The 24,626-nt window shown below is 40.8% G+C and overlaps 1 protein-coding gene across 1 annotated transcript in view; it reads right to left on the bottom strand.

Moving 5' to 3' along the window:
- Positions 1–2,617: 2,617 nt before the first annotated feature.
- The window catches only part of DEX1 (defective in exine formation protein (DEX1)), a 122,852-nt gene continuing 100,843 nt past the window's right edge, over positions 2,618–24,626 (bottom strand). The window contains exons 7-13 of the mRNA XM_087661223.1: positions 17,548–17,618; positions 10,195–10,451; positions 9,904–10,085; positions 6,364–6,647; positions 6,063–6,180; positions 5,430–5,612; positions 2,618–3,144 (exon numbers count right to left, since the gene is read on the bottom strand). Of these exons, the coding sequence (XP_087517349.1) occupies positions 2,833–3,144; positions 5,430–5,612; positions 6,063–6,180; positions 6,364–6,647; positions 9,904–10,085; positions 10,195–10,451; positions 17,548–17,618 (1,407 nt within the window). The 3' untranslated portion in view covers positions 2,618–2,832. The remainder of the gene's footprint in view (positions 3,145–5,429; positions 5,613–6,062; positions 6,181–6,363; positions 6,648–9,903; positions 10,086–10,194; positions 10,452–17,547; positions 17,619–24,626) is intronic.

Below are 24,626 nucleotides of genomic sequence, written 5' to 3'. Positions count from 1 at the left end.
ATTTTTTCCAACTAGTCCCACTCCACTTCAACCCTTACAACTTCTCTCACAAGTCTCATTCAAGACAACAATTGTGATCTCTGACTACAATACCAACTCTACTACAGTTGGCATTCTCAAACTAAGGTGCACCTTTACCATGACCTTGGTCACATGATTATTAGACACTTTCCAATTAATCAACCAACTTTCTAGATTATTGCAATGTATCCCTATGGTGACTTTATGATTTGACACTTTACATGTGCCTTTGTGTATTGAGAAAAGCTTGGCATATTTTGGAGCAACTCATTGTCACTATTGGCTAAGTCAAAGAGTCTACAAGGCACCCATACAAATAATTATTGACTCATTACCATGGACTGATTTAAAGATCTAAAAGAAACTTGCATAAATCATTAGAACTACATAATGCTTACTATATGAATAGGTTTGATACCTACACTTGACAATGCCACCATAAGTTCAGAGTGTCTTATATGTTATTGATTATTGATGTATTGCTATGGTAGACTTATTTTGATCCAATATCAAACATAGGCGTATGGTAGGCTGCAATTTTGATGATTACTTACCATCTTCCACCATTTCAATGTAGTATTTCTTTATAACTCATTTATTTTCTCATTTAAGTTGTACATGATACCAATTCTTTATGTATGGAAAATTAGCATGTGGTGGTAAACAAATTCCTAAGGCTAGCTACCTGCTTGTAGATTTTTAGGGGGAGAAGTACATTATCGTATTATCCCCACTAGCCTTGAGCATCATTAAGAGGTTGTCCGCAAACCCTTGACACTAAAGTTGTCTTCCCTTGCACTTGATACCTTCCAGCCTACAATCTTGTGTCATACTATCAAAGAGGCAAAAAAAAGGGATGTGTTAACGATTGTGAACAGAAGGGGGCTCAGAGGGAATCCTTGCCCAACACCCCTACATACTCTAAATGGTTCAACCAATGCCCCATTTACAGACACAAATGCCTAAGCTTCTCTTGCTAGCAAATATAGGATATTATTTGGTCTTTTCTCAAACCCCATTTTCTCCGTTACTTCTCTTATATATATGCCCATCTAAGAGAGTCAAAAGCTTTTTCCACATCTATCTACCTAAATACAGATTTCCTTGCTCAAAGATTCTGCCCACTTAGCTGTCGTATTGCATTTCAAACATTATATCCCACAAGGTTCCCCATGACGCCTTTGATATTAAATGTTGCTACCTTAATGTTGTCCTACATTCCCATCTGACTTTTGATTACCCATGGATTGTCTTTCAAACCCCTTATCAATCTTATCCCGATTTACATTTTCCTTGAACTAGGCACTATCAAAGGAATTGTCAAGCTTGCCAAGTCCATTCATACTTGTCTGCACAACAAACCAACATTGGTACTTTGCTCATCGCCCTCATGGGTCATCGTACAAGGATGTCATTTTGGACTTTGGCATTAATACTTACACACTCCTGGTCGAGTTGATCAAGAGGGACCTAGTAGATATTTGTGAAGTTTATATATCCAATTGTCAAGTTTTACTTACCAATCATGGCATGGAATAAAAAGTCAAAAAGAGTTCACATTCATGCATAGCTATATTTCTCTAATGAAAGTATGGGAAAAACACTTGACATCTATTAGTGTGGAATATCTCAAGAATGACTAGAAAGATGGAGGGATCTCAAGAATGACTAGAAAGATGGAGGGCTTCAATTAATACAGATGATACTAAAGCAGATGCTCTCAAAACACAATTGTTAAAAACCTATTGGTTATAGCTATGCCCATAATGAATAATGATATTGAACTTGTATTCACTAGGAACTAGAAAGGGTGTGAAAATGAGGGTTTTATCTCTCAAGATATCTTTAGAATCAAAGCTAACGGAATCACCCTCAACTTTATCTCCTCCTAGAGAGATGGTGGCATTACAACAAGGGGCCTAGAAGAATATCCTACTTCACATTGGCTTCAGAGCTATGAATGAATCCAATATGCATGCATGCATACACCTCAAGAAACCTAGGACACAAGAAACAAGCATCTTTTTCAAGGAGATATGCAAGATGTTAGTTCGGAATCAAGTCTAAAGTATCAAATTTTTGGAGCATTTGCTTAATGATGGGTAAAACCCACAAAAAAGAGCCGCCTAAGTCAAGGTCCTTTTGAACTAGCCAAGGCCCAATCAATGGATGCAAATATTACTTTTTAATCTAATATACACATTTTCACATGTAACAAAATATTCTTTGCACGGCATGCATGTTTGCAAAATATGTACCCATCTTGGAGATGGTCATCGCCATGTGGATCTTGCAAATTTATGCTTGCAAAGGTTTTTAGAGTAATTCACTTTGAATTCTTATTTCAAATCTTCAAATGGCATTGTTATGTGACTATGTCCAATGTTTCAAATCTATTTGACTCACCTATAATGCTCAACTAATAGCCACCTTTCTTTGTACATCTTGATAATATGTTTGTCATATTCTTTCTTAGCTTTGGTTGTACATGATAACAGGTCTTGCGCCAAAAGATAGTTCTCATCAGTTATCATCAGAAAATATTACAAATTTTTGCGCACAGAGAGAGAGAGAGAGAGAGAGAGAGATTTCTAGATTTCTACAAGAAATCATCAGAATTCAATTCATATCTTGTTATGATGACATTGAGATTCTTCAATACAATATGCTTGCATCTTTTGGCTTCAAACTGATATATCTTGAGGTATACCTCAAGATCCTAATGGTAACACAAAATTTTCAGCCTATTTCAGGACTTCTATGAGCCTTTCATAATCCTCTACACTTAGGAACTCTGGAGTTTCTTTACATTCATCTGTCTCTAGAGAAAGAGGGAAGAGCACTTCCATCTCTAGGAAGAAGCCACCAAAGTATACAGAACATCCCCAACATTGGAAGAATGACCATCCACTTCAACAAGCGGTAATAATGCATATGGAAAGTAAGGGAATATTCATCACTAAAGTACAACCCATTTTTATCAACCATTTCAAGAACAACAGTACCAGAGGATCGTACTGAAACACATGGCATCTTGAACTGGTGTCTTCCAGGTTGATCAATAATTTGGGACTCTGTTATCCGCTTTTGTCCCATGTAATTATGAGGGAGTAGGAGTGTTACCTGTAGATCCAGTCCAATCAGGCAGATCCAGTCCAATCAGGCAGTCAGAAGAACAGAAAGCTAATTGATGATATTATGGTAAAACGATTTTCAGAGAGTGATCACAGATTTCAAACACTATTATCCTAACCAAATAGGCAGATCACTCTTGTTGTACCCTGCTTCAAGATCTTTGAATATATTTCTAGCCACACTTCAATCAAATGATTTTTGCAATGCAAAACTCCATAACTAACAACAGTAAGGCACTTCAGACTTGAAAACAAATCTATCAAAACAAAATAGTTCTTATTTATACAAACACCATATTATAGCACTTGCTTGAGAAAAAAGGCTCAATATGTGGGATTGCCTCATTACGTACAACCAAAAGCAAAGGAGACACAAATCTAGATGTGGCTGATCTATTAGTTAAAGAGGATGTTAGTCATAGACAACTAGCACAAAGCTTGAAATAAGTCGACCAATTGTCAAGCTAAAATCTCTAGGAAAATAGTTTCCTGTGTTTTTGTCAACCGCCTCTCATATCTCATCACTTGCTTGTGCTGCCTTGTGTTTCCCCTCTCCTATCAGCATGTGCACTCCTGATCATGCAATTTTCTACTATTTATTCCTCTCATCGTTCTTGCCTCTAGTCAACTATACTGGCTGCATTGGGAATCACTGCACCAGATTGTCCACTTCCACTCCCACTGATAGCATCTTCTTTGCTATCAGCTGCATGTCCTGTCTCTTGTCACTCACAGCCCACCCTTTGCACCCCTTTGTCCTCAAGTATTGCTAAGCACATTGAGGTGCATTATCATTATGTCAAAGAGAGGCTCCACCCAAGGGAGATTGACTTGGTTTATGTCCCTACGCAGGACAACTTCACAAATGTGTTTACAAAAGCTTTGTCTAGAGAGAAGTTGGAGGCCTTTCGCAAGGCTTTAGGCTTACTAACATTTGGGGATTGATTTGTCGATTCCGTATGTACGTTCACATCATTAACTCAAGGGGAGTTTGTTACACTTATCATGTTCCCCCATAGCTCTAGTGTGAATGCTCCCTTATACCCATGCACTTTTTACCTTCTAGCTGGAGAGGGGTTTTGACCTCGAGTGAACACCCATCAATGGGTGTGGTACTTTAGTACCTTAGGGATTGTACTTTCATTATCATTTTCACATAGTTGATGTGACCTTCCAACAACTCTCTTCTCTCTTGTTGTTCAGTTGTTCACTAAGAGTATGAGTGAGTGGGCACATGCTGTTGAATCCTAACCTAACAGTATGTGTGAGCGAAAGAGTATGAGCTTGTGTGTATCAATCACTTTGTGAGTATGAGTGTATGTGTGAATGTGACTGTATGTACTATGAATGTGTGCATGTGTAACAAGAGAGAAGCTCATGTAAACAACCAACAGCCATCCCCTGTTTGTCCCCTTGTCTAGTATGCAACAAGGGGTTCCTGCCAATTTGGGGTGCACCCCAAAACAGATTCATTTTGGAACATTGGTCAACAAACCCCCACCCCCCCCCCCCCCCCCCCCCCCCCCCGCCAAACCCAAAACAAAAAAAAAAACTGTACAGGATCCAGACCAGCCTGTGATCCTAGTAACATGGATGGTTTTGGCCCTAGAATGTAAGAAATTGGTAAGACCTCTCTATGTTTGGCGTCTGGCAAGTGATGCTGAGGATCTCATCATCTCAGCTTTAGGTAGAAGTTCCCCATGTATGTGAAATCTCTAAGAGGAAAAGCCCTAGGCATTTCTTGTCAAAGGCATATGTGATCTCAAAAATGACCCAGATCCATATCAAGAGACTCAAAAACCGCCCTCTTATATCACAGTACAACGGCATCCAGAAAAAAGCCCTCCTACTATCAAGAACATTTAGCAGAGGCAGGGATCTCAGCAGATCTCTGATAGAATTAAGAAAGTACAAATGCCTCACTTGTGAACGGCTCAAACCAAATCCTCCTTAGCCTTAAAGCTACAGATAATAAACTCCACATTTGGCATGGTCCAAAAAAGAAAGGAAAGCCTGAAAAGTGAAACACAATTTGCAACATGGTAAACTAAAATGACAGTTTCATACATCAAGCTGACTACTTTTCCTTTTCCATCAGAGCTTTGATTAGAGGATCCTGAACATAATGGTTATTTATACTTTTCTTCTCAAATGACAGGGAAGGCATGCACTTGTCATAAATAGAGAATTACGAAAATTTTCGCTGCTGATGATCATGCAAAATCTTTGAAGATTACAATATAAAGACAATAACTTGAAAGCTAAATTACTCACCGTCACATTATAAGGAGCTTGAGTGCCGGATGGTAAGCGATGCCCATCTACAATGTTGAACTGTACCCAGAAGTTTTCACCTGCCTCATCACGGAATGCTCTTGATGCTGGCAATACATAAATTCCTTCTCGCCTTTGGCGAGAGGAAAGAACATTTCTCCCTTGGTTTTGTGCAGACCATGACTGCATCCATGCAGATGTGACCGTCAGGACTCAGAATAAAAGCTAGATACAATCAAACAAGGATTCCCTGTTACTGCACAATGCTTCAAGCGAGCACAGACAAGTGCCTTGGGATACTTTGTCCCAAGGGGATTTCTTTATGAATAGAATCATTCTTTTCTCTGAACAAAAGAAAAGCACAGACGAGTGCCCACAAAGGAGGGAAAAATAAAAAGCCATTACAACATTAGTTGGTTAAAATTACACAAACACGCATCATAATCAACCAGCAGATGGATGATGCGAGTAAATGGGCAGCATCTATGGTATCATTTTAAAAATCCCAATAGCAAATTAAGTAATCATTCAAGATGCAACCTAGTAACTGCTGATCAAAGATGCAGGTTACTTGACATGAAGTGAGTGCCCATTCCTAGAATAAAGTCAGGTCCTTTATTGTAGAGATCATACCTTGAGAGGATGATAAGGAGACGGAGTTGAAAAGCAGAATACATTGCCATTCATGGTTGAAACAATCAACTCAAGATCGTCACCACCATCAACATTATCAGCTAAAACCATGCTGTATCTGAAAAACAAACGGTAACATGTAAGGCATCTGAAATTATCTGACCTTTCCATAATGAAGGCTAATAGTCTATTCTTTCTGAATACTGAGCAACAGAGAAGAGGCCTATTCTTTCTGAATAATGAGCAACAGAGAAAATTTACACTCTGGATGCGTGAACACATCATGAAGTTGTTAACTTACGATGTTTCGCCAACATCGATTGCATCAGCACAAGCTGTTGGCCCATCAATAAGGTATAGGTACCCATCAAATGAAGTGACTACTAGTGTCAGACCTTTCTTTTCTGTACCCGGCTTATTAAGGTCAACTAGAAGAACAGGAGCCATCACACGGCCATGAGTACGGTAAGGATAAGGCCGCACATGGGATCCATCTGCACCTTTCAAGACATAGATGTTTCCAGACACAGTTGGAATCACTATATCTGTCTTTCCATCACCATCAACATCTCCTACAGTGGGGCCCTAGCAGAATTAGCAGGAGTGGTCAGTACCAGACAGGCACTACCAGTCAGTCCATGATTCTGAACAAAAGACAATATAAATAGTTGAATTCCAAATATTCCAAAAAACATCGTAGGTAGCTGCAATCCAACATCTGCTATGGAAGAGCTGACTTTTCATCGCATTAAACTTGCAGCAACCCATCACAATCTTAACTAGGTTGATGGTTTAACACCATTTCACGATCTCAAATAAGGTAATCGAAATGAATCTAATAAAAAACCTGCTACATAATGAAATCCCATATAAAAACACTGAAGTCCTGTATAATACAATCATTCACACATGCCATTCAGCTCTTCTAGTACAAAAATTGAAATCCCAGCAACAACTTGCAAGTGTAGGCTAGGGGAACCTATTCATTAATGAAAACACCATGACCTGAAAAAGAAGAAAGTTTACGAAGAAATAGCAACAGACCAGATGTCAGGTGCCAATACTGCACCAGAAGACAGATGCACTCTCTTCTTCTCTTGTAATGCTTTATCTTACTGGTGGGAGCCCATTAAAGTTGATAAAACCCAAAAAACAAAAAGAAAACAACAAGGCCAAAAGAAACAGCACTTACCACTAAAGGCAGTATGTAAGCAGTATAGTGGGCAAAAACTTCCCATCAAACTCCATGAGAGATCTCTCTCTGAAAATCAAGCAGTATTGTGGTCTAAAACAAGCTTCCTGCCAAACTCCATGAGAGGTGAGTCTTTCAAAGATTGAGCAATAGGGTGGACTAAGACAAACAATCAGTTTCATTTTTGCAAAATTGCTGTTCTGATTAAGGTTTTTTTCCAAGAAAAATGATGATTCTCTTAATAAATGCGCTCATGACAAAGAACCCAAGGCGAAATACATAAAGTGCTCTCTAAAAAAGAAAAGGTATACAACATAGGGTAAGTCCATTGTAAAGCCAGAGTCAATAAACAATCAGGAGGTCTATAGTGCTGAACCATGTGTGGCCAACAATGAAAGAAATTACCAAAATCCCAGGTCCTGAGAAAAGCATCTCTCCTCCTCGGTCTCTAAATTCCCATGTGCCTCTCCCATCTCTTGTGGAAAGAATAGACAATTTCTGTCCAAATCCTAGAGAGAGTCTCTGAAGCATAGCTAATTCTCATGGTCCAAATATACCAAGCAATGAGGCTAACTATGAACTCCCATCTGTGAAACTGCCTCTGAGCCCACACAAAATATGAAAAATGCCCACACAACTGTTGTTCATGTCTGAATCATAGACTTTGTTGTGCCATGGCACACCATCCTAAGGGCTCTCCTCCATGCCCCTTGCACCCCATGGCAATCCCAGATACAATGTCTTATGACTCCTCTAGCTCTCCACATCTAACACAAAGGACAAGATCTCTACCATCCCATGTGCTTCAAATTAAAAAACTCATTCATTTTCTGGGTGTGATAAGCTGGAGGTAAATATCTTCCTCTTATATATTCTTTCAGCAAATTCCAAGTAATGGTATTTTCAGGGACACCTTGATCTCGGCACCACTACTTCCACTAGAGTTGACCTTCGCCAATTAATTTTAGCTTTGGCTATCATGGCTTGGTTGGCCATGACAATTCTAGCAGTAGGCAAATAACCTTCCATGGATTCGATCCAAATTTTTGCATTGGCTTCCACATTCTCACCTTTCCCTTCAAATTCCAAAGGCCTGACTTGCTTCAAAAGATTCCTTTTCTCTTGAACTTCATTGGGAATTATTGTGGATGAGAAATTTTGGGAAATTTTCAACAATTCCCAAGTTAAACTTTACAAAATTTATATAGCGTTAATATTAGAGTTTGATACTCAAAGTATTTTTCACTTAATTTATTGAAACAATTTTAATTAAAACTCTTTTCCCATTGCTAAAGTTAAAATGCAATTTCAGAGGTTCCAAGGGAAAATAAGGTTCCATTATTTCTCTGATTGATAAAGTATCAATCAACGAATGTACAAGGTAATCAAATGGGAAGAAATACATTATTCAAATAGCTCACAGGCTCATCTTTTTTTTTCTAGAAAATGATTCCCTACTACAATCTAAGCATGACACTCTGATACATCCTTTATGAAGCAACTTGGATTCTAAGAGTAGATATCTAGGAATCTATATTTTTTAGGGAGTTCAGGAAATCTGTTATTTTTGTAGTTGAGGTACCACATCCTAAATGCCCTCCATCATGTCACTAAATCCTTTGATGGCATGAAGTTGCCATCTCTTTGCTTTGTAGTCTTGTATCATTTAGCCATCAATTAGTTCATTCCTTCTTTCTCCTACCTTTCATTTAGTCTCCTTCTCTATCACGAGGACATATTTTTAATGCTTAGCTTTGGCATTATTAAGTTGTGCACATGTGAGGTGCACATGTGAAGTGGAAGTGAATTAAGTCATAGTGACAACCTAAGTGCCATGGGCCTGAGGCACTTGTGTGCAAGCCAATGAATTTGCTCATTGCTGAATTTGTGATCAGCTGAGTGCATCTCAGCAAGCAAGTCATCAAAACTCAAGTGAGATGGGTTCAAGTCATGATGATACTTCACAGTCTAAAGATTCAAAAAGTATTGGGGGAAATACAATGCCTAATCTTGGAATGGGTTCACAACATGGGCAACATGCTGAGATTGTTAGTTTTGACAAGAAGCAAGTCCCTCAAGGCCTCAAAATGCTGATGACCAGCAAGAAGAAGAGAATAACGATCAATTGAAGGCACAATTGAGGACAGCAGCTGATATCTTTGCAGAATGGACAAAAAATCCTCAAGTTGTGCTATTCATGAATGCTCCTCCGAAGGTCAGCAAGGGCAAGAACAAAGTCATCTTCTAGATCGTGGGGACAGCATGAGGTTCCAGAAGAAGAGCCACCACAACCTCAAGATACACCTAATGTTGGTAATGACTAAAAGCAAATGATGCCAATCTACTCTCTGAAAAAAGGTTTTTATTATTTAGCCGCCATCTTACAACTGCTGTTGTACTTCATTTTTCTGGTTTTGATGAATTAAGATAATATTTTCTTTCTTCAAACAAAAAGAAGAGTATGTTTCTAATCACAAATCAGTCTGTGAGACTTGAACAAGCAGATTGAAACAATTTTTTAAAGGTCACTATCAGGCAACCACTGCATGACCGTGGTGAGTTTTTGAAACAAATCCAACTGACCATACATGTGCCAAGACCAAAATGACTACAGAATCTCCTGTGGAAATAAAGACACTTTCCGAGTACCTGAGCAATAAGACTTTTCAAGTGCACTTCCCAGATTTCTTTTCCCTGGCTTGTCCATGCAGCTACATTTCCACGGGTGTCAGTTGTCACCAACTCAATCTTTCCATCATCATTTACATCAGCAGCTAGAATCTGGCCTTGGATTTCACCCATCAACAGCGGGAAGTTCTCACGAAATTCACCTACAAAACAGAATTGTACAGAGTCATTGAATATTAAACCATTGAAACCTAAGTTGGTTTGTACTTATATGTATGGAAAGTAATCTTCCATGAATAAACAAGTGCTTACCACGATGATCAAGTGCATAGAAGAAACCAAATGATGTACCAATCAAAATGTCCAAGAATCCATCATTATCTAAGTCTACGAGTGTTGGAGATGAGTAGATATATGCGCGATATTGTCCATCATCTGTACTGAGATCAAGAAGCTTCTTCCATTTGACTTGTTTTGTGTCCAGATTAAAAACAACAACAGCTCCAGCAACGTATTTCGATATGTCAATGCCTGCTAACTCTTGTGCATTTTCAGGTTTATCATAGTACCTGTATTTACCATCGGAAACAGATATAACAGAACCAAATGTTAGCAAGAAATTTGTTGCTTTAAGTCCTGTTCATTCTGCCCAAGCATAGCAAAAACATTTTTGTTAATATTAGCTCTGTACTCAAGCTAGTCCAAACTAATCAGGAGGGAGGAATTTTCAAGTAATCTAAAGTTTGAAATAAGCTTCAAAAAGGTGACAAGCAACTCCAGCAAGGTCAAAGATCTCAACATACGAGGAGCATCACATGATTGACATGTCTATTAATTACAGAATCATCAATATAGAAAGGAATTAAGGTTGATCTCAAGTCACTGAAACCAGCCTTCCAAAAACCAAAGGGCAACAGACTTTCTTTTTTCGAGAAAATAAATTTCTACTAATAACACCTTGCAGAAGTCCCCTTGAGGTAAAAATACGTAAGTCCAAGGAACTATAAGTGGAGTGTTTAAGTACATCACAAATACAATAGTTGTGCAAACAACCAATCTGGTGAGTTATAGTACCAAACCATCTCAGGGGCTGTCTGGAACTGAATAGACTTTAACTTGCAAGTACTTGATCTTAAAGACTGAAATTCAGTAAAATAAAAAAGTGGAGCTAGAATGCTCCTACACCATGACACAAAAAGATTAGCCCCAAAGACTAGCGCCCCTTGTGGTATTTCTTTATCACTACCTGATTGTTGGTACAACTGTTTGGAAAGCCCTACTCTAATAGAACACCAGATCTGAACAATACTACCATATCCACTCATGAATCCACAAAAAGCACAACACCACCAATCTGCTCGACGAGCCTAGATCAAGTCAGATTCACTCTAGCCAAGATCTTCACCAGCACGCACCCAATGCTCAAGCCTTCACATAGGAGATCACGATCTTGCCCAAATACTTCAAATTTCTGCTCAAAGCACTCCGTATGAGGCATTCTTTGGCTCTCGGCCTATAGATTCCCACTTTGGATCTTTGGGAGTCATGCTTACATGCACACCCCTGGTGACAAATGGGCAAGCTCACTCCCTAAGCTGATCTCTTCATTTTTGTAGGATACTCCTCCAAAGCAAAACCCTATCGCCTATTTGATCCCTAGACAAACAAGGTGATCGTTAGGAGAGATGTAGTCCTAGATTCTCTGCCCTTTTCTCAAATTTTTCCTACTGAGATAGTGCCTTCTGAGCAAGGTCTACTACCCGCTCCTAACCCAGCCGCAGCGTCTTCACCCCCCAAGCCTCCTTCGCGAGACCCGTTACCTCGCTGGTACCAGCAAACCATGTGAGATCCTTCCACCAAATTCCACTCTGGAGGGCCCTAGAAGATCTACTCAGCTTGCATCTCAGGCTTCCTTTGCAACATTGTTTCTAGCTGATTATATAGCGTATTCTAAGCCAGATAGTTGGCAAGAGGCTCTTTAACACCCCCAATGGCAAGAGGCCATGGAAAAGGAGCTAGAGAGTATTGACCAAAATGAGACTTAGACCATGGCAGATTGTTTGAGCCACAAGAAAGTTATCAAGACAAAGTGGATTTTTAGGACTAAGCAAAAAGTTGATGGGACTTTGGACAAATACAAGGCTTGCCTTGTGGTGCAAGGGTTTTGATAGAAGCAAGATATCAACTATGAAGAGACCTTTACTCCTAGTTGACTTTATTTCGCCAGCTAGTTGCGCTCACTGCTCACCACAGTAAGCTAATCTATCAGATAGACGTCAAAAGTGCCTTTCTGAACGGTTATTTGGGGGAGGAAGTCTATGTGGAGCACCCTCCCAGATTTTCTTCTATTGATCGGAAGGATAAGGCCTTTCACTTGCGGAAAGCTCTTTATGGACTGAAGCAAGCACCATGGTCTTGGTTCTAGAGAATGGCCTCACAAACAACCTGCAATGTCTACACTTCCAAATCGGCAAAACCTTCAACTGATATGAAAGTTGAGCCTTCTAGGGAAGGAATGAATGTTTAAGCTAAGCCTTCTAAGGAAGCAACTAATACTAAAACTTAGGCCTCTCAAGAAGTGACCACTAAGATAGCAACTAATGTTGAATTTGAGTCTTCAAATCAAGCATCACCAAAAGACTATGCTACTATAGTGCATCTTTTTAGGAGGAGAAACATTAAGGCCCAAGTGTTTTCAAAGCTATACCTGAGAAGAGGAAGATAAAAACTAGATGGTACTGTGTCCAAAGATGCTTCAAGGAAATAAGGAAACCCCATTAAGCAACCAATCATCTAATTCCTAGGTTGGCATTCATAGGGTTTATTAGTTGAAGGCCATCCACGCCTAAAACTATCCAAGGATATCTATAAAGCCTATTAGTTGGGAAAACAACATCACATATCATATCCTCAGTAAGTCTCACCTCGAGTTGAAAAACCTCTTGGATTGATTCACATTGACCTTTGTGGGCCATCATCCACAATAGCCATTAATGGCACATTGTACTTTCTTATTGTGGATGACCATTCAAGATATATGTGGATCTTTTTCTAAAGAATAAATCTAACGCCTCCATATATTTCTCTGCATGGATGCACCTTGTGAAAAATCAAATAGGTGTCCCTATAGGGACAATGAGGAGTGATAATGGTGTAGAGCTTGTTTCCCACCAATTTCTCAAGTTGTTACATGAATAGGGCATAGAGCATAGGAACCAAACTACGATGAATATGGCATGCTCTATGTTGTTCATAGCAAACCTCCCTGTGCATCTATGGATTGCGGCTGTTAACACTTCTATATGCATCTTCAACCAATGCCCAACTCCAACAGTCCCTCATAAGACCCCCTTCAAGGCTTTCTTTGGCACTTAACCTCTGGAGTCTATGCACTTCGATACATGTATTGATGCAATTTGCACCGATTTGCCTTTGACAATTTGGAGCTTCTGACCGCAATCGCCAAATTTGTGCACGAGAATGCGTTTGGAACAAAAATTGCAGCATAATTTTGCGAATTTCCCGTGCAATTGGTGCATTGGCCTATAAATCTAGCTATAATTGATTGTGGAGTGCAATAGCAAACATTCTCTAATTCTGGAAATCAATTTGTAGATCTGAAATTTCTGCAATTTCTTGATTTTCACTTCTGGTTGGTACTTGCAGTGTACCGTGGTCATTTGTGTGACATTTGGGCTTGTAGTTGCTGATGTTTGAGTCAATTTAGAGCTACAAATCATGGCCGGAAACACCCAATACGCTAGCTACTTTAGGATAGGACATCTTGAGGTATTATGGGCTGAACTATGCTTGGCAGCCCCTCCTACGTTCCAAGCTTGGGCTTGATAGGGGTGTCAAGCTAAAAACGTTTGTTACAAATTTAAACCTTAATTACCTCTTTAAAACAACCCCAAAACTCAAAAATTACCAAACTTTCTATCCCATAAGCAAACACCCAAACTTTGGGAGGATCCACATCTCTAAATAGGAGGCTGCCAAACCACTTGAGCTAATCTTTTTTTGCAAATTTCTCCGACTGTGGGCACCCTATTCCTACTCTCTACATCCCTCATCTAGCATATACCTCAATTCATGGTGTTGTCCTTCAGCCATGCACCTTATTCAACCTCCATCCTCTGCTGTGTTTGCTGATCATGCCCAGTTTCAGCCTGTTCAAAGCTGCTACACATCAAGCGACTAATGTGCAGTCCGTGTTTATTGTATACACTGGTTTGTACACAGCTACTGTCAGCTGCCAGCCTATCACCCAGCCTTCAGCACCTTGTGTTTCCAGCTTGCAGCTGCAAGCCTAATCTTTGGGGAGTTGTCTATTGCTTCATTGCTTCTACATATTTCACCAAATCAGTCTACATCAAAGTCGAACTTGCAAAATCTTTTACTGCAAGTACAGGAGGGGGGAACAAAGAAGAAGGAGAAAACAAAGGCCAAGCCCAAGAAGGAGACACAAGAGCATTCTTCAAGCTCTGACACAAATTTAAAGAAGCCTCAATGCCCACACTCTGGAACGGGGACACATCCTAAGGAGAAGTGTGGGACGTACCCTCACTTTGTCTAGGAGCGAAGGATGGAGCTATGTAATTCAGGCCTTCCTCCACCTCTACATCAGCTATTACCCATAAGTCCGTGTTCCTTCATATCCATGTGTTGGAGGAGCCTTCTTCACTAGTTGAGTCATCTTCAGAGAGCCCTTGGCTCATTGATAGTGGTGCTTCAAGTCATATGACTCCATGAGGAGATATTTAACAGGATCTTCGTCCATCTCAAGGTCTTGTCACTGTGGGTGACATTTGTTTGGTGCCTATTAGTGGTGTTGGCACTTCGCCGTTATTGCTAGACCATTTCTCTAGCTCCATTTCAAAAGTCCTACACGGTCCAAACTTGGGCTTTCCACTCCTCTTTGTTTATCGCTTGACTAGACTCCATTCCCGGGTTGCCTTTACCAAGAAAGCTATCTTTATTCAAGACTCTTCTTCAAGAGTTGTTTTAGCGAGCTTCAATAGGTTGGCAAGAGAGCGAACTCTACAAACTCCATTTCCCTTCTCTTATGCAAGCTCCTCGAAGGCAATTGTCTATTGCTCCCCTCATTCCTGCTTGTGCACCATCTATTCCACAAGTTCCTTTCCATCCCTAACCCTCTCCTCCGGTAGTTCCCTCGTACCCCTCATCCAGAGGGACAATATCGATGATGCAGCTCTGGATTCCCCGGCCACTCGTGTTTCAGAGGGAGATTCCCAAGATTGGGAGGAGCTTCTTCATCGACAGTCTGTAGCAATGGACTTCCTCAGCATTGGCACTCTTCCTATCTCCCTCCAATCCGCCTCTTCTTTGGCCTTCCCCCACATTCAGGATCTAAGAGGGGCTCTTAGAAATCATATTTGTCATGCACTATCATCTCCTACCTGTGAGCCTCAGTCCGAGTCAAACAAGGACATTAGGAGCTCTAACATGTCTATCATGTGCTCGGTCAGTTTAGGAGTGTTTGTCAATTAGTTTCCAGCTTGTGCTGCCCTATCAAACAATATCCAGCATTCCTGAGAGTTTGTGTCTGCATCAGCTACCACATCAGAAATTTTTCCCATTTTTTATGTGCTGCTGAATGCAGTCGGCCAGGATGGCACAGGTTGGCCAGCAGCTGGTCCGCTAGTTTGGCTGATTTCAGCTATTTATAGCTGGCCTGTGGTTGGGGCAGATCTCTTCCTCCGCAGCTGCTCCATTGGTTGCTGCAGTCTCCTCCATCTCCGGCATGGACAGCAGGCTGGATATTCTGTCACCGTCATCGTCACTTCACCGTCAGTGCTGCTGTCATCATTTCAGGCTGATCCAGTGCCCTCACTGATGCCTCAGGCTGCGTGCAGGGACCGATCAGTCCACTCCTTTATATTCAACATTCTTCTTCAATCAGTGCTCTCTCTCTCTCTCTCTCTCTCTCTCTCTCTCTCTCTCTCTCTCTCTCTCATGTTCATGGTTCTCTTTTGTTGTGCACTCTTACAAGATAAGCATGTGGGAAAAGCAACACATTCAGCTCTCAATAGCAGAAAAGCTAGAAACATAGGTTTTGGGCAAGAAATCAGGTGCCTGCAAACACAAGGTCATGGCTGGTAAATGCAGGTATACCAGGTCTGTAATGAGGTCATTCAGCATGAATAGCAGTCGCCCAGCCTTGGGAACAGTGCATAGCAGTCAGTCGCAGGTAGGATCAGCACCAGGACAAAGAAGACTCAAACTTGCAGCAGTAAACAGCACCATGAATGCTAACATGGACGCCCAATACAATGTCAAAATAGGGGCCAGCAATGGAAGCAAGTGCTGTAATAGACTGCACAAACACAAAGAAGAAAGAAGAATGCTGCAAAGAACAAAAGAACTCAAGAAGAATATTGCACAGGAAATGGAATCCATATACCAAGGCATAGGATAGTACAAAACTCAAGCACTAAGTCACTAGCAATGCGCATGGTCCCCCCCTCTCAACACAGCTATAAGTCATGATATGTAAAATCTGCTAACAGTGCCGGCCAATGATGAGAAAGGAGTGGCTCTACCAAAAATCCTTATATCACATGTTGGACCTCTGTCCATGATCAAGCTACTGCCCCCAAGGTCTAAAATTAGGTGTTGTTTAGGCTCAACGAGTGGCACAAGTTTTTAAGTAGTGTTAGTTAACTTCAGTTTAATCATTCAATTGTATGTGGTTAGAGCATCTAATCCATTTCATTTTAAAATAAAGTAGTTTGTTGCTTTTTTTTGGTAATGTTGCAACTTAGGTAGTGGGGGCTTATAGAGTGATGTTACCTTACTGCTGGTGTGGGGCTCAAGATTTCTCACCACACAACACCCCTTTTAAATAATACAGCCTTATTTTTCAGGGAAAAGCGGGTGGGTGAGGTGTGGTCCTATATGTGTGTGTGTATCTTTCGAACTTTTCTTGGCTAAGATGAACCACATCGAATAGATTGTCACAAATTAAATGGTCATAAGGTGTCCAAACAGTCAAAAGTTGTTCTTAAACAGCTTTGGCTAAATTTTCTTAGTAACAACAATAGGGCCCACGCCCATAAGGTGTCCAAACAGTCAAAAGTTGTTCTTAAACAGCTTTGGCTAAATTTTATTAGCAACAACAATAGGACCCACGCCCATAATCTATATGCAAGAACATACATCCAAAGCATTGTTTGTTGTGTGTGTTTCGGTCTTGTTTGTCAACCTAACGGACTTGTGCTGTTGCTGATGTAGCAGAAAACTGCAAGCAGCTAAGCAAATCTAGAAATTCATCAGTCACAAGAGAAATCAGCACTGTTAAGAGTGCCCTGAAGCCATCCAGTATTATTCCCAATTTCAGCAACTATTCAATCAACATCAGGTTTTGAAGTGTATGTGCATGGGTTTCCAATTTAAATGCCTGTGTTTATACTGGATTGCCAGCATTTGACAAAACATGTAAAGTCATCAAAGAAGATGCAACAATTAACTCTTTATAAGCTATCTTCCCTTGTCTTTGACATGGTCCAGAAAAATGCAAATATAGAAGATACAACGTTCAGATTTCCTATTGGCTGTATTTGATTTCTGTTTGACATGCACCAAACTACGCAAGAAGAAATAGAACCATAAAACTAACATATTCAGGGGGGCACAGTGGCTTACTCACGATCAAAAAAATAAGATGTGGCAACTACCATCTCATCCACACCATCTCTATCAATGTCAGCGATAACCTGGGACAGCATAAGGTAAAATGTGAAGTAGCTCTATATGTATTATAGCAACAAAAATATTAAAAACTAGATTCCACATGCCTAAGGTAAATCATTAAACACAAGAACAGATCTACATGTATATGGATAGATATTAACACAGAATCACTGCATGAACATTGGCATCTTAGGCACAGTCCATGAATTTTCATGTCAGGCTGTGAAGTGCACCGTGCCTACATGCCTGGTTTGTGGTGCATGGCCTGTCAACAGTCCGTGCAAGCTAAAGTTTAGGGGGTCATAATAACTGCATTTCATCAAGTCCTTTAAAGAAATTTCCCATGTGCAAACCTGATTTATGCGCACACAATTGTTTCAAACTATGACAAACATTCTGAATAAGCATCATGTTATGTCTTGCACAAAAGCCAAATGTTCCATGATTTATGGTTGTATGTTTCGACCCATATATGGGTTTCTTGGCTTTGGCTTCTTTGTCCAATGTTGGGACTCTTGACTCTAGGTGCCACCATGCCAGGAATCCCTCTCATGCATAGTGGTGAGTGTAACAACCTAGGGAACCTCAAACGCAAGAATTTCCATCCCACAACCTTGCATCCATTTCATCCCTCACTTGGCCTCTCAGTTTGCATAGATTCCAATGTTGAATCAGCCCTATTACACCTACCATCCTTTTTCTGCTACTAGTAGATTCCCTGCACAAGCTATCTGAGAGTGAGCGATGGAAGCAAAGTAGCACAGAGAGAAGAGAAAAGAAGATGAAACGCAGATGAAATGGAAGGGAAACACTCTGATATGTACTCAATAGAAGCATGTGAGCTGTCACCCCCTGCACGTCTGTAGAACACATCAACAAGGGCACTCGACTGATGGCAGAAGATGATGAGAATCTAACTCAGGGAGATGAGGGATGACGATGATAGCTGGATGATGTGACTGCAACAGCCGTAGAAGAACAGGAATCAGCTGCATGCAATGATTTAGGAGGGTAGAAGCATGTGCTACAAATAGCTTGCAGAATAGAAATCAGCCAACCTGCAAAAGGTACCTAAAAAACTGGTCAATTGCTTATCACCATGTGGATAAGTGGCTAAAACTCTGCCCACCCTGTTGAGCTAAAACACACTTTACAGCTCATTGGCATCTTTAAAACAGCCCTTTTCGTGGCAACAGCCACGAAGGCTGGACCACCACGTGGATGAAGGCTGATGGCTGAAATCTGCACACAAGAGTGAAAACCTGCACATAATGATAAGGCTGAATGGTGGGTAGTTTGTCAATTTATAGATGTTGAAGGGTGCCCCAAAAATTAGGGTTTTAGGGGACCACTGAAAACTCTCTCGAACCGCGCACTAAATTTGCGTTTGTCATTAATTACGTTCTTCTTGCTGCATTTGGACTATTCTACCATCGCCAATACACAGTCTGCCTCCTCCAACTTGCATTTGGGCACTCCACTACACGACAGTTGGCAATGATCTCCCACAGCTTCCAACGACCTTCTACTACTTGCATTTGGCCTTCACCACTCCATGTGGCAGCTCGCAACACTCCTCATCTAGGCGTCTCCTCCTCAACTGCGTTTGCAGCCTTCTGGTGTTGTCACCTTCCTCTTCCATCCTCCATAGCTGTCACCAGCATCTCCAACATATGGTCGGATCTGCGTCTAACAATCTTCCTCTCTTCAACATTCCGACTGGTGGTCACAGTACATGGGATCCATCCCCGATGGACATTGCTCTCTAACATTTCATTGCTCTACCCTACGGCATTCCGTACTCTTACATTCATTTACAACATTTATTCAGTCCAAAATTCTCTTCTCTCTGTGTTTGTCTTAATGTTTGAGTTTTGAGTTTCGCATTTGCATTTTGCATTTAGGGTTTGAATTTTTCTTTGTCATTGTTTGAGTCTTTGAGTCGTCTCTGTGTATTCTGCAGTGATTGTGGAGGCCACTCTTTATGTGAGACTCACACATGACTCTATTTTAACTCATAGTGTCTCAAGCACCTTCTTCTTTATGCTATCCGGAACACATGACAACCAGCCAAATCATAACTTACCTACCCACCTGGTCCAATATTATTCACCCTGGTGGCCACCGTATATTTGGATTGCAAGATGACGATGAATGTATTTGATACTTGCAAGTGGCGAATTGCTATAAGGTTGAGGGTGTTTGGCCAGACTATATGTTATATTTGAGGACAAGAAATATATTCAATGCTTGCAAGGGGCGGATTTCTATAAGAACATCAATAGTCTTTTATTTCATAATCTGAGTTGCAAAATATTGCATTAGGTATGAGGATAGTGGATTCGTAACCCATGCAGTGTGGACGTTCTTATAATATTACTCATCCTAGTGGCTGCCATGTAATTTTAAGATACATACTTGAGCCCAATCTTTGAGGAAACCATATAGTGTTAAAATGCTTCTTCATGCGTTGATAGGGGGAATGCCTGATGGCTGATGTGCAAGGATCGAAGCAAAGTACACATCTGATTGAGTGCAGAGTTTAGAGTAGGGAGAGTAAGCAGAAGAAGTGAGAGCACGACACACAAAGTAGTTTGGTACAATGACAAAATGTATCACTTTAGGTTTTTTATAATATATATAAAGTACAAGTGTAAGGATCTGTTCACACCCGAACACCATAAAAAGCATAGTGAGCCGTTATTCCCAACAACCTCCCATCTAAAGGCAATGTGCCTGAAGCATAGTAACATGGAATGGGGAGGTCAAGGACGAGGGACGGCTAAAAGCAAGAAACGGGGACGGGGGTGGGATCCGAGAGGAAACACCATACATAAATAGCATTTGAAAATGTATGCATGTGATGTGGTGGATGGATGCGTGGGCATAGTAATAGGGGTTGCTCATTTTGTAGCTTCCCGTCCTAGTCCCATCCCCATGTTAGAGCCCCCTCTCATGGCAATTCATAATTCCTGTTCCCATCCCTATTTCAATGATCACATCCCTATCCCCAAAACCGGTCCCATGTTATTGTGTGTGTGGATGAATGTATACTACCAAAGAACATACAAAAAAACCCACAAAAAACTACCCCCCTAAAAGACATCCACTCCATCCCCAAAAAATAAAAACCCTATTAAAAACGTCCCCTAACAGGGGACATGACAAGGGGACGAGGTAGGGAACGGCTGTTAGGGACGGTACATGGAATGTCCACATCCCATTTTGGCATCCCCATTCGGCCCATCCGTTCAGGACGGCATTCCCGTGTTCCGAGCCCTCAGGACAACCATTCCATGTTACTATGGCCTGAAGGTAGAGGAAAGAACCAGCTAACTCTACTATATACAAAGCTGAAATACACTTATACTATCCAACCCCCATCATCTGGTAGTAATAAGCAAACCACTCTACTGAAAGACCCTTCATGGATGATCTGCAAGGTTATCACCTGTATGTACCTTAACAAGCTCAATGCTCTTGCTGTCAAGTACATCCCTGATAAAATGATACTTCACCTATATGTGCTTTGTCTTTGCATGAAAGACAGGATTCTGTGCTAGCATAATAGCACTCTAACTGTCACAATGGGAGATATGAGCCTCTGTAATACCAAGCTCTCTCACCAAACGTGAAAGCCATAAGGCCTCTTTGCATGCCTCAATGGCAGCCACATACTCAGCCTCTATAGTGGACAATGCAACACACTTTTGCAGCCTGGATATCCAAGAGATTGCTCCACCTATGAACGTGAACACATATCTTGAAGTAGACTTCCTACAATCAAGATGACCAGCATAATCTGCATCCATGAAGCCAACAACATTTGACTTCTGCTTACCAAAGCAAACACACAAATCCTTTGTGCCCTTAATGTATCTCATGATACTCTTCACTACTTCCCAATGCTTTTTGCCAAGATATGCCATATACCTGCTCTCCCACTGCAGATGCAATGTGAGGACATGAAGCAACCATAGCATACATCAAGCTACCAACAGCTGAAGCATAAGGTATCTTGGCCATTTCAACCTTTCCATCATCAGATGTAGAGCTATCATCTGCACTAAGTTTCACATGTGGAGGTAATGGTACACAATGGCTTTTCCCCCCTCCATATTGAAACGCTGCAACGCCTTAGTAACATACTCCTATTGTGACAGATAGAGAAGACCCTTCCATCTGTCCTTGAGTATATGCATGCCAAGAACGTGATTGACCTCGCCAAGATCCTTCATATCAAAGCTATTGTGTAAACTCTACTTCAAGGAGTCTAAGGCATGAACATCCCTACCTGCAATCAACACATCATCCACATACAAAACCAAGAGAATAAGGTAGCCATCCACTGTCTTCTTGGTGTATAGGTAGCGATCGATTTGAGAGCAATGAAATCCCTAAGATTGCATAAATGTATCAAATTTATGATACCATTCCCATGGTGCTTGTTTCAAGCTTGTTGAATTTACATACCATGTGCTCTTTCCCCTTTGCAGCAAAACCCTCAGACTGCTGCATATAGATCTCCTCATGCAGATCACCATATAAGAAAGTGGTTTTTACATCCATCTGTATGAGCTCCATATCTTCAAATGCAACTAAGCCCAAGACGGTTTCCAATGTAATGATTTAGATTACAGGAGAAGATTTCATCAATATCAATTCCATATTCTTACTTGTACCCTTTAACAACCAAGCGTGCCTTGTACTTTGGCAAAGAGCCAGAAGTGACTTTCATTTTGTAAACCCATTTGCATGGTAGAACTTTCTACCCTTTAGGCAAATGCACCAAATTCCAAGTGCTATTTTTCATGAGAGATTCCATCTCTGACAGCATTCTCTTATGCCATTTCTGTAGAGACGAGTTAGGCACGAAGATCGAGACAGCAAGTATTCATTGCGCGCGGAGAGACAGAGAGAGTAAGAGAGCAGAGTAGAAAGTGAGCATGTTTGTAGATACAATGACGAGTGTGTACCTTTAGGTTTTTAGATAGATATATGTGTACGTACAAGTGGTAAGGATGTGTTCACACCCAAGCACATTTAAAGGCACGAGGCCTTTATTCCCAACAACCTCCCACCTAAGGCAATGTGCCTTAAGAGGATAAAAGAATCAAATAAGTCTAGGTATGTACAAAGCCGAAATACATATATCTATCCAACTCCCATCATCTGTCGACAATGAGTAAACCGCTCTCCTAGAAGACCCTTCGTAAGAAGATCTGCAGGGTTATCATCTGTATGCACTTTGATAAGCTCAATGCTCTTGCTGTCAAGTACATCTCTAATGAAGTGGTACTTTACCTGTATGTGCTTCGTTTTTGCATGAAAGATAGGATTCCGTGCTAGCATGATAGCACTCTGACTATCACAATGGAGAACAGATAATTCTATGATGCCAAGCTCTTCCACCAGACGTGAAAGCCATAAAGCCTCCTTGCATGCCTCAGTGGCAGCCACATACTCAGTAGACAATGCAACACACTTTTGCAGCCTCGAGATCCAAGAGACTGCTCCTCCTGTGAAAGTAAACACATACCCAAAAGTGAACTTTCTGCAATCTACATGACCAGTATAGTCTGCATCTGTAAAGCTAACAACAAATGCCTTCTACTTCCTAAAGCAGATGCACAACTCCTTTGTGCCTTTGAGGTATCTCATAATACCTTTCACTGCATCCCAATGCTTCTTGCGAGGGGTTGCCATGTATCTGCTAACCACTCCCACTGCAAAGGCAATGTCAGGACGTGTAGCAATCACAGCATATATCAAACTGCCAACAGCTGAAGCATATGGTATCTTGGCCATTTCAGCCTTCTCATCATCAAAAGTAGAGCTGTCTTCTGCACTGAGTTTTACATATGGAGACAATGGAACCCCAATTGTTTTTCCCCCTTCCATATTGAAACGCTACAAAACCTTGGAGATACTGCTGAGATTGATAGAGTAAGCCTGTCAACCTATCTCTCAGTATTCGCATGCTAAGAATGTGATTTGTATCACCAAGATTCTTCATGTCAAAGCTGCCATGAAGACTTTGCTTCAGTGAGTTCAAGGCATGAGTATCCCTACCAACAATCAGCATGTCATCTACATACAAGACCAAGATAATCAGGCTGCCATCTACTGCCTTCTTGGTGTACAAGCAGTGATCCACTTGACTTCTATAGAAACCTTGAGACTGCATAAATGTATCAAACTTATGATACCATTCTCTTAGTGTTTATTTCAACCCATACAAACTCCTTTTGAATTTACATATCATCTTTTCTTTTCCTTTTTCCACAAACCCTTCAGGTTGCTGCATTTATATGTCTTCATGTAAATCACCATGTAAAAATGCAGTCTTTATATCCATCTGTATGAGTTCCATATCTTCAACTGCAACCAAGCCCAAAATGGTTCTCAATGTAGTCATCTTGAATACAAGAGAGAAAATCTCATCAAAGTCAATTCCATGCTCCTGCTTGTACCCCTATGCAACCAATCTTGCTTTGTACTTTGGTGAGAAACCAGAAGTGACCTTCATCCTGTAAACCCATTTGCATGGAAGTGTTTTTTGTCCTTTAGACAGCTGCACCAAGTCCCAAGTGCCATTTTTCTCAAGAGATTCCATTTCTAACAATATGGCTTTATATCGTTTCTTGTTGTTCTGTCTGTCCATTGCTTCCTTGAAGCAAGACGGTTCACCACAGTCTATTAACATGACATAATCGGCCATATAATTTGCACCAGAAATGAATCTATCAGGTTGTCTAGTAGCCCTAGACAATCTCCTAACCCAATGATCATTGTTTGCTAGGTGTTAAGGATTTTCAGCTTGCTTTCCTGGCATTTCAGCCTGCAAATCAGCATTAATAGCTTGTTATCCTTGCTGTTCCTGCATGTGTAGTGGCTCATTATCATGGGCCATAGCTGGCTGATCAATTCCAGCATCATTTTCTGCATTAGAAGGTTCATTTACAACAGGTATTTGCTGCTGTACAACGGGCACATTTTGCTGTCCAAAAGGTATTTATTCCTGGAATACA

The sequence above is a fragment of the Lygodium microphyllum genome, chromosome 21 (assembly GCF_053477565.2).
Source record: "Lygodium microphyllum isolate KBCC chromosome 21, Lygodium_microphyllum_v1.1.10, whole genome shotgun sequence".
NCBI classification, from domain to species: domain Eukaryota; kingdom Viridiplantae; phylum Streptophyta; class Polypodiopsida; order Schizaeales; family Lygodiaceae; genus Lygodium; species Lygodium microphyllum.
Note: the sequence above shows the minus strand (reverse complement) of the source record. Positions and strands in the feature narration are given on the sequence as shown.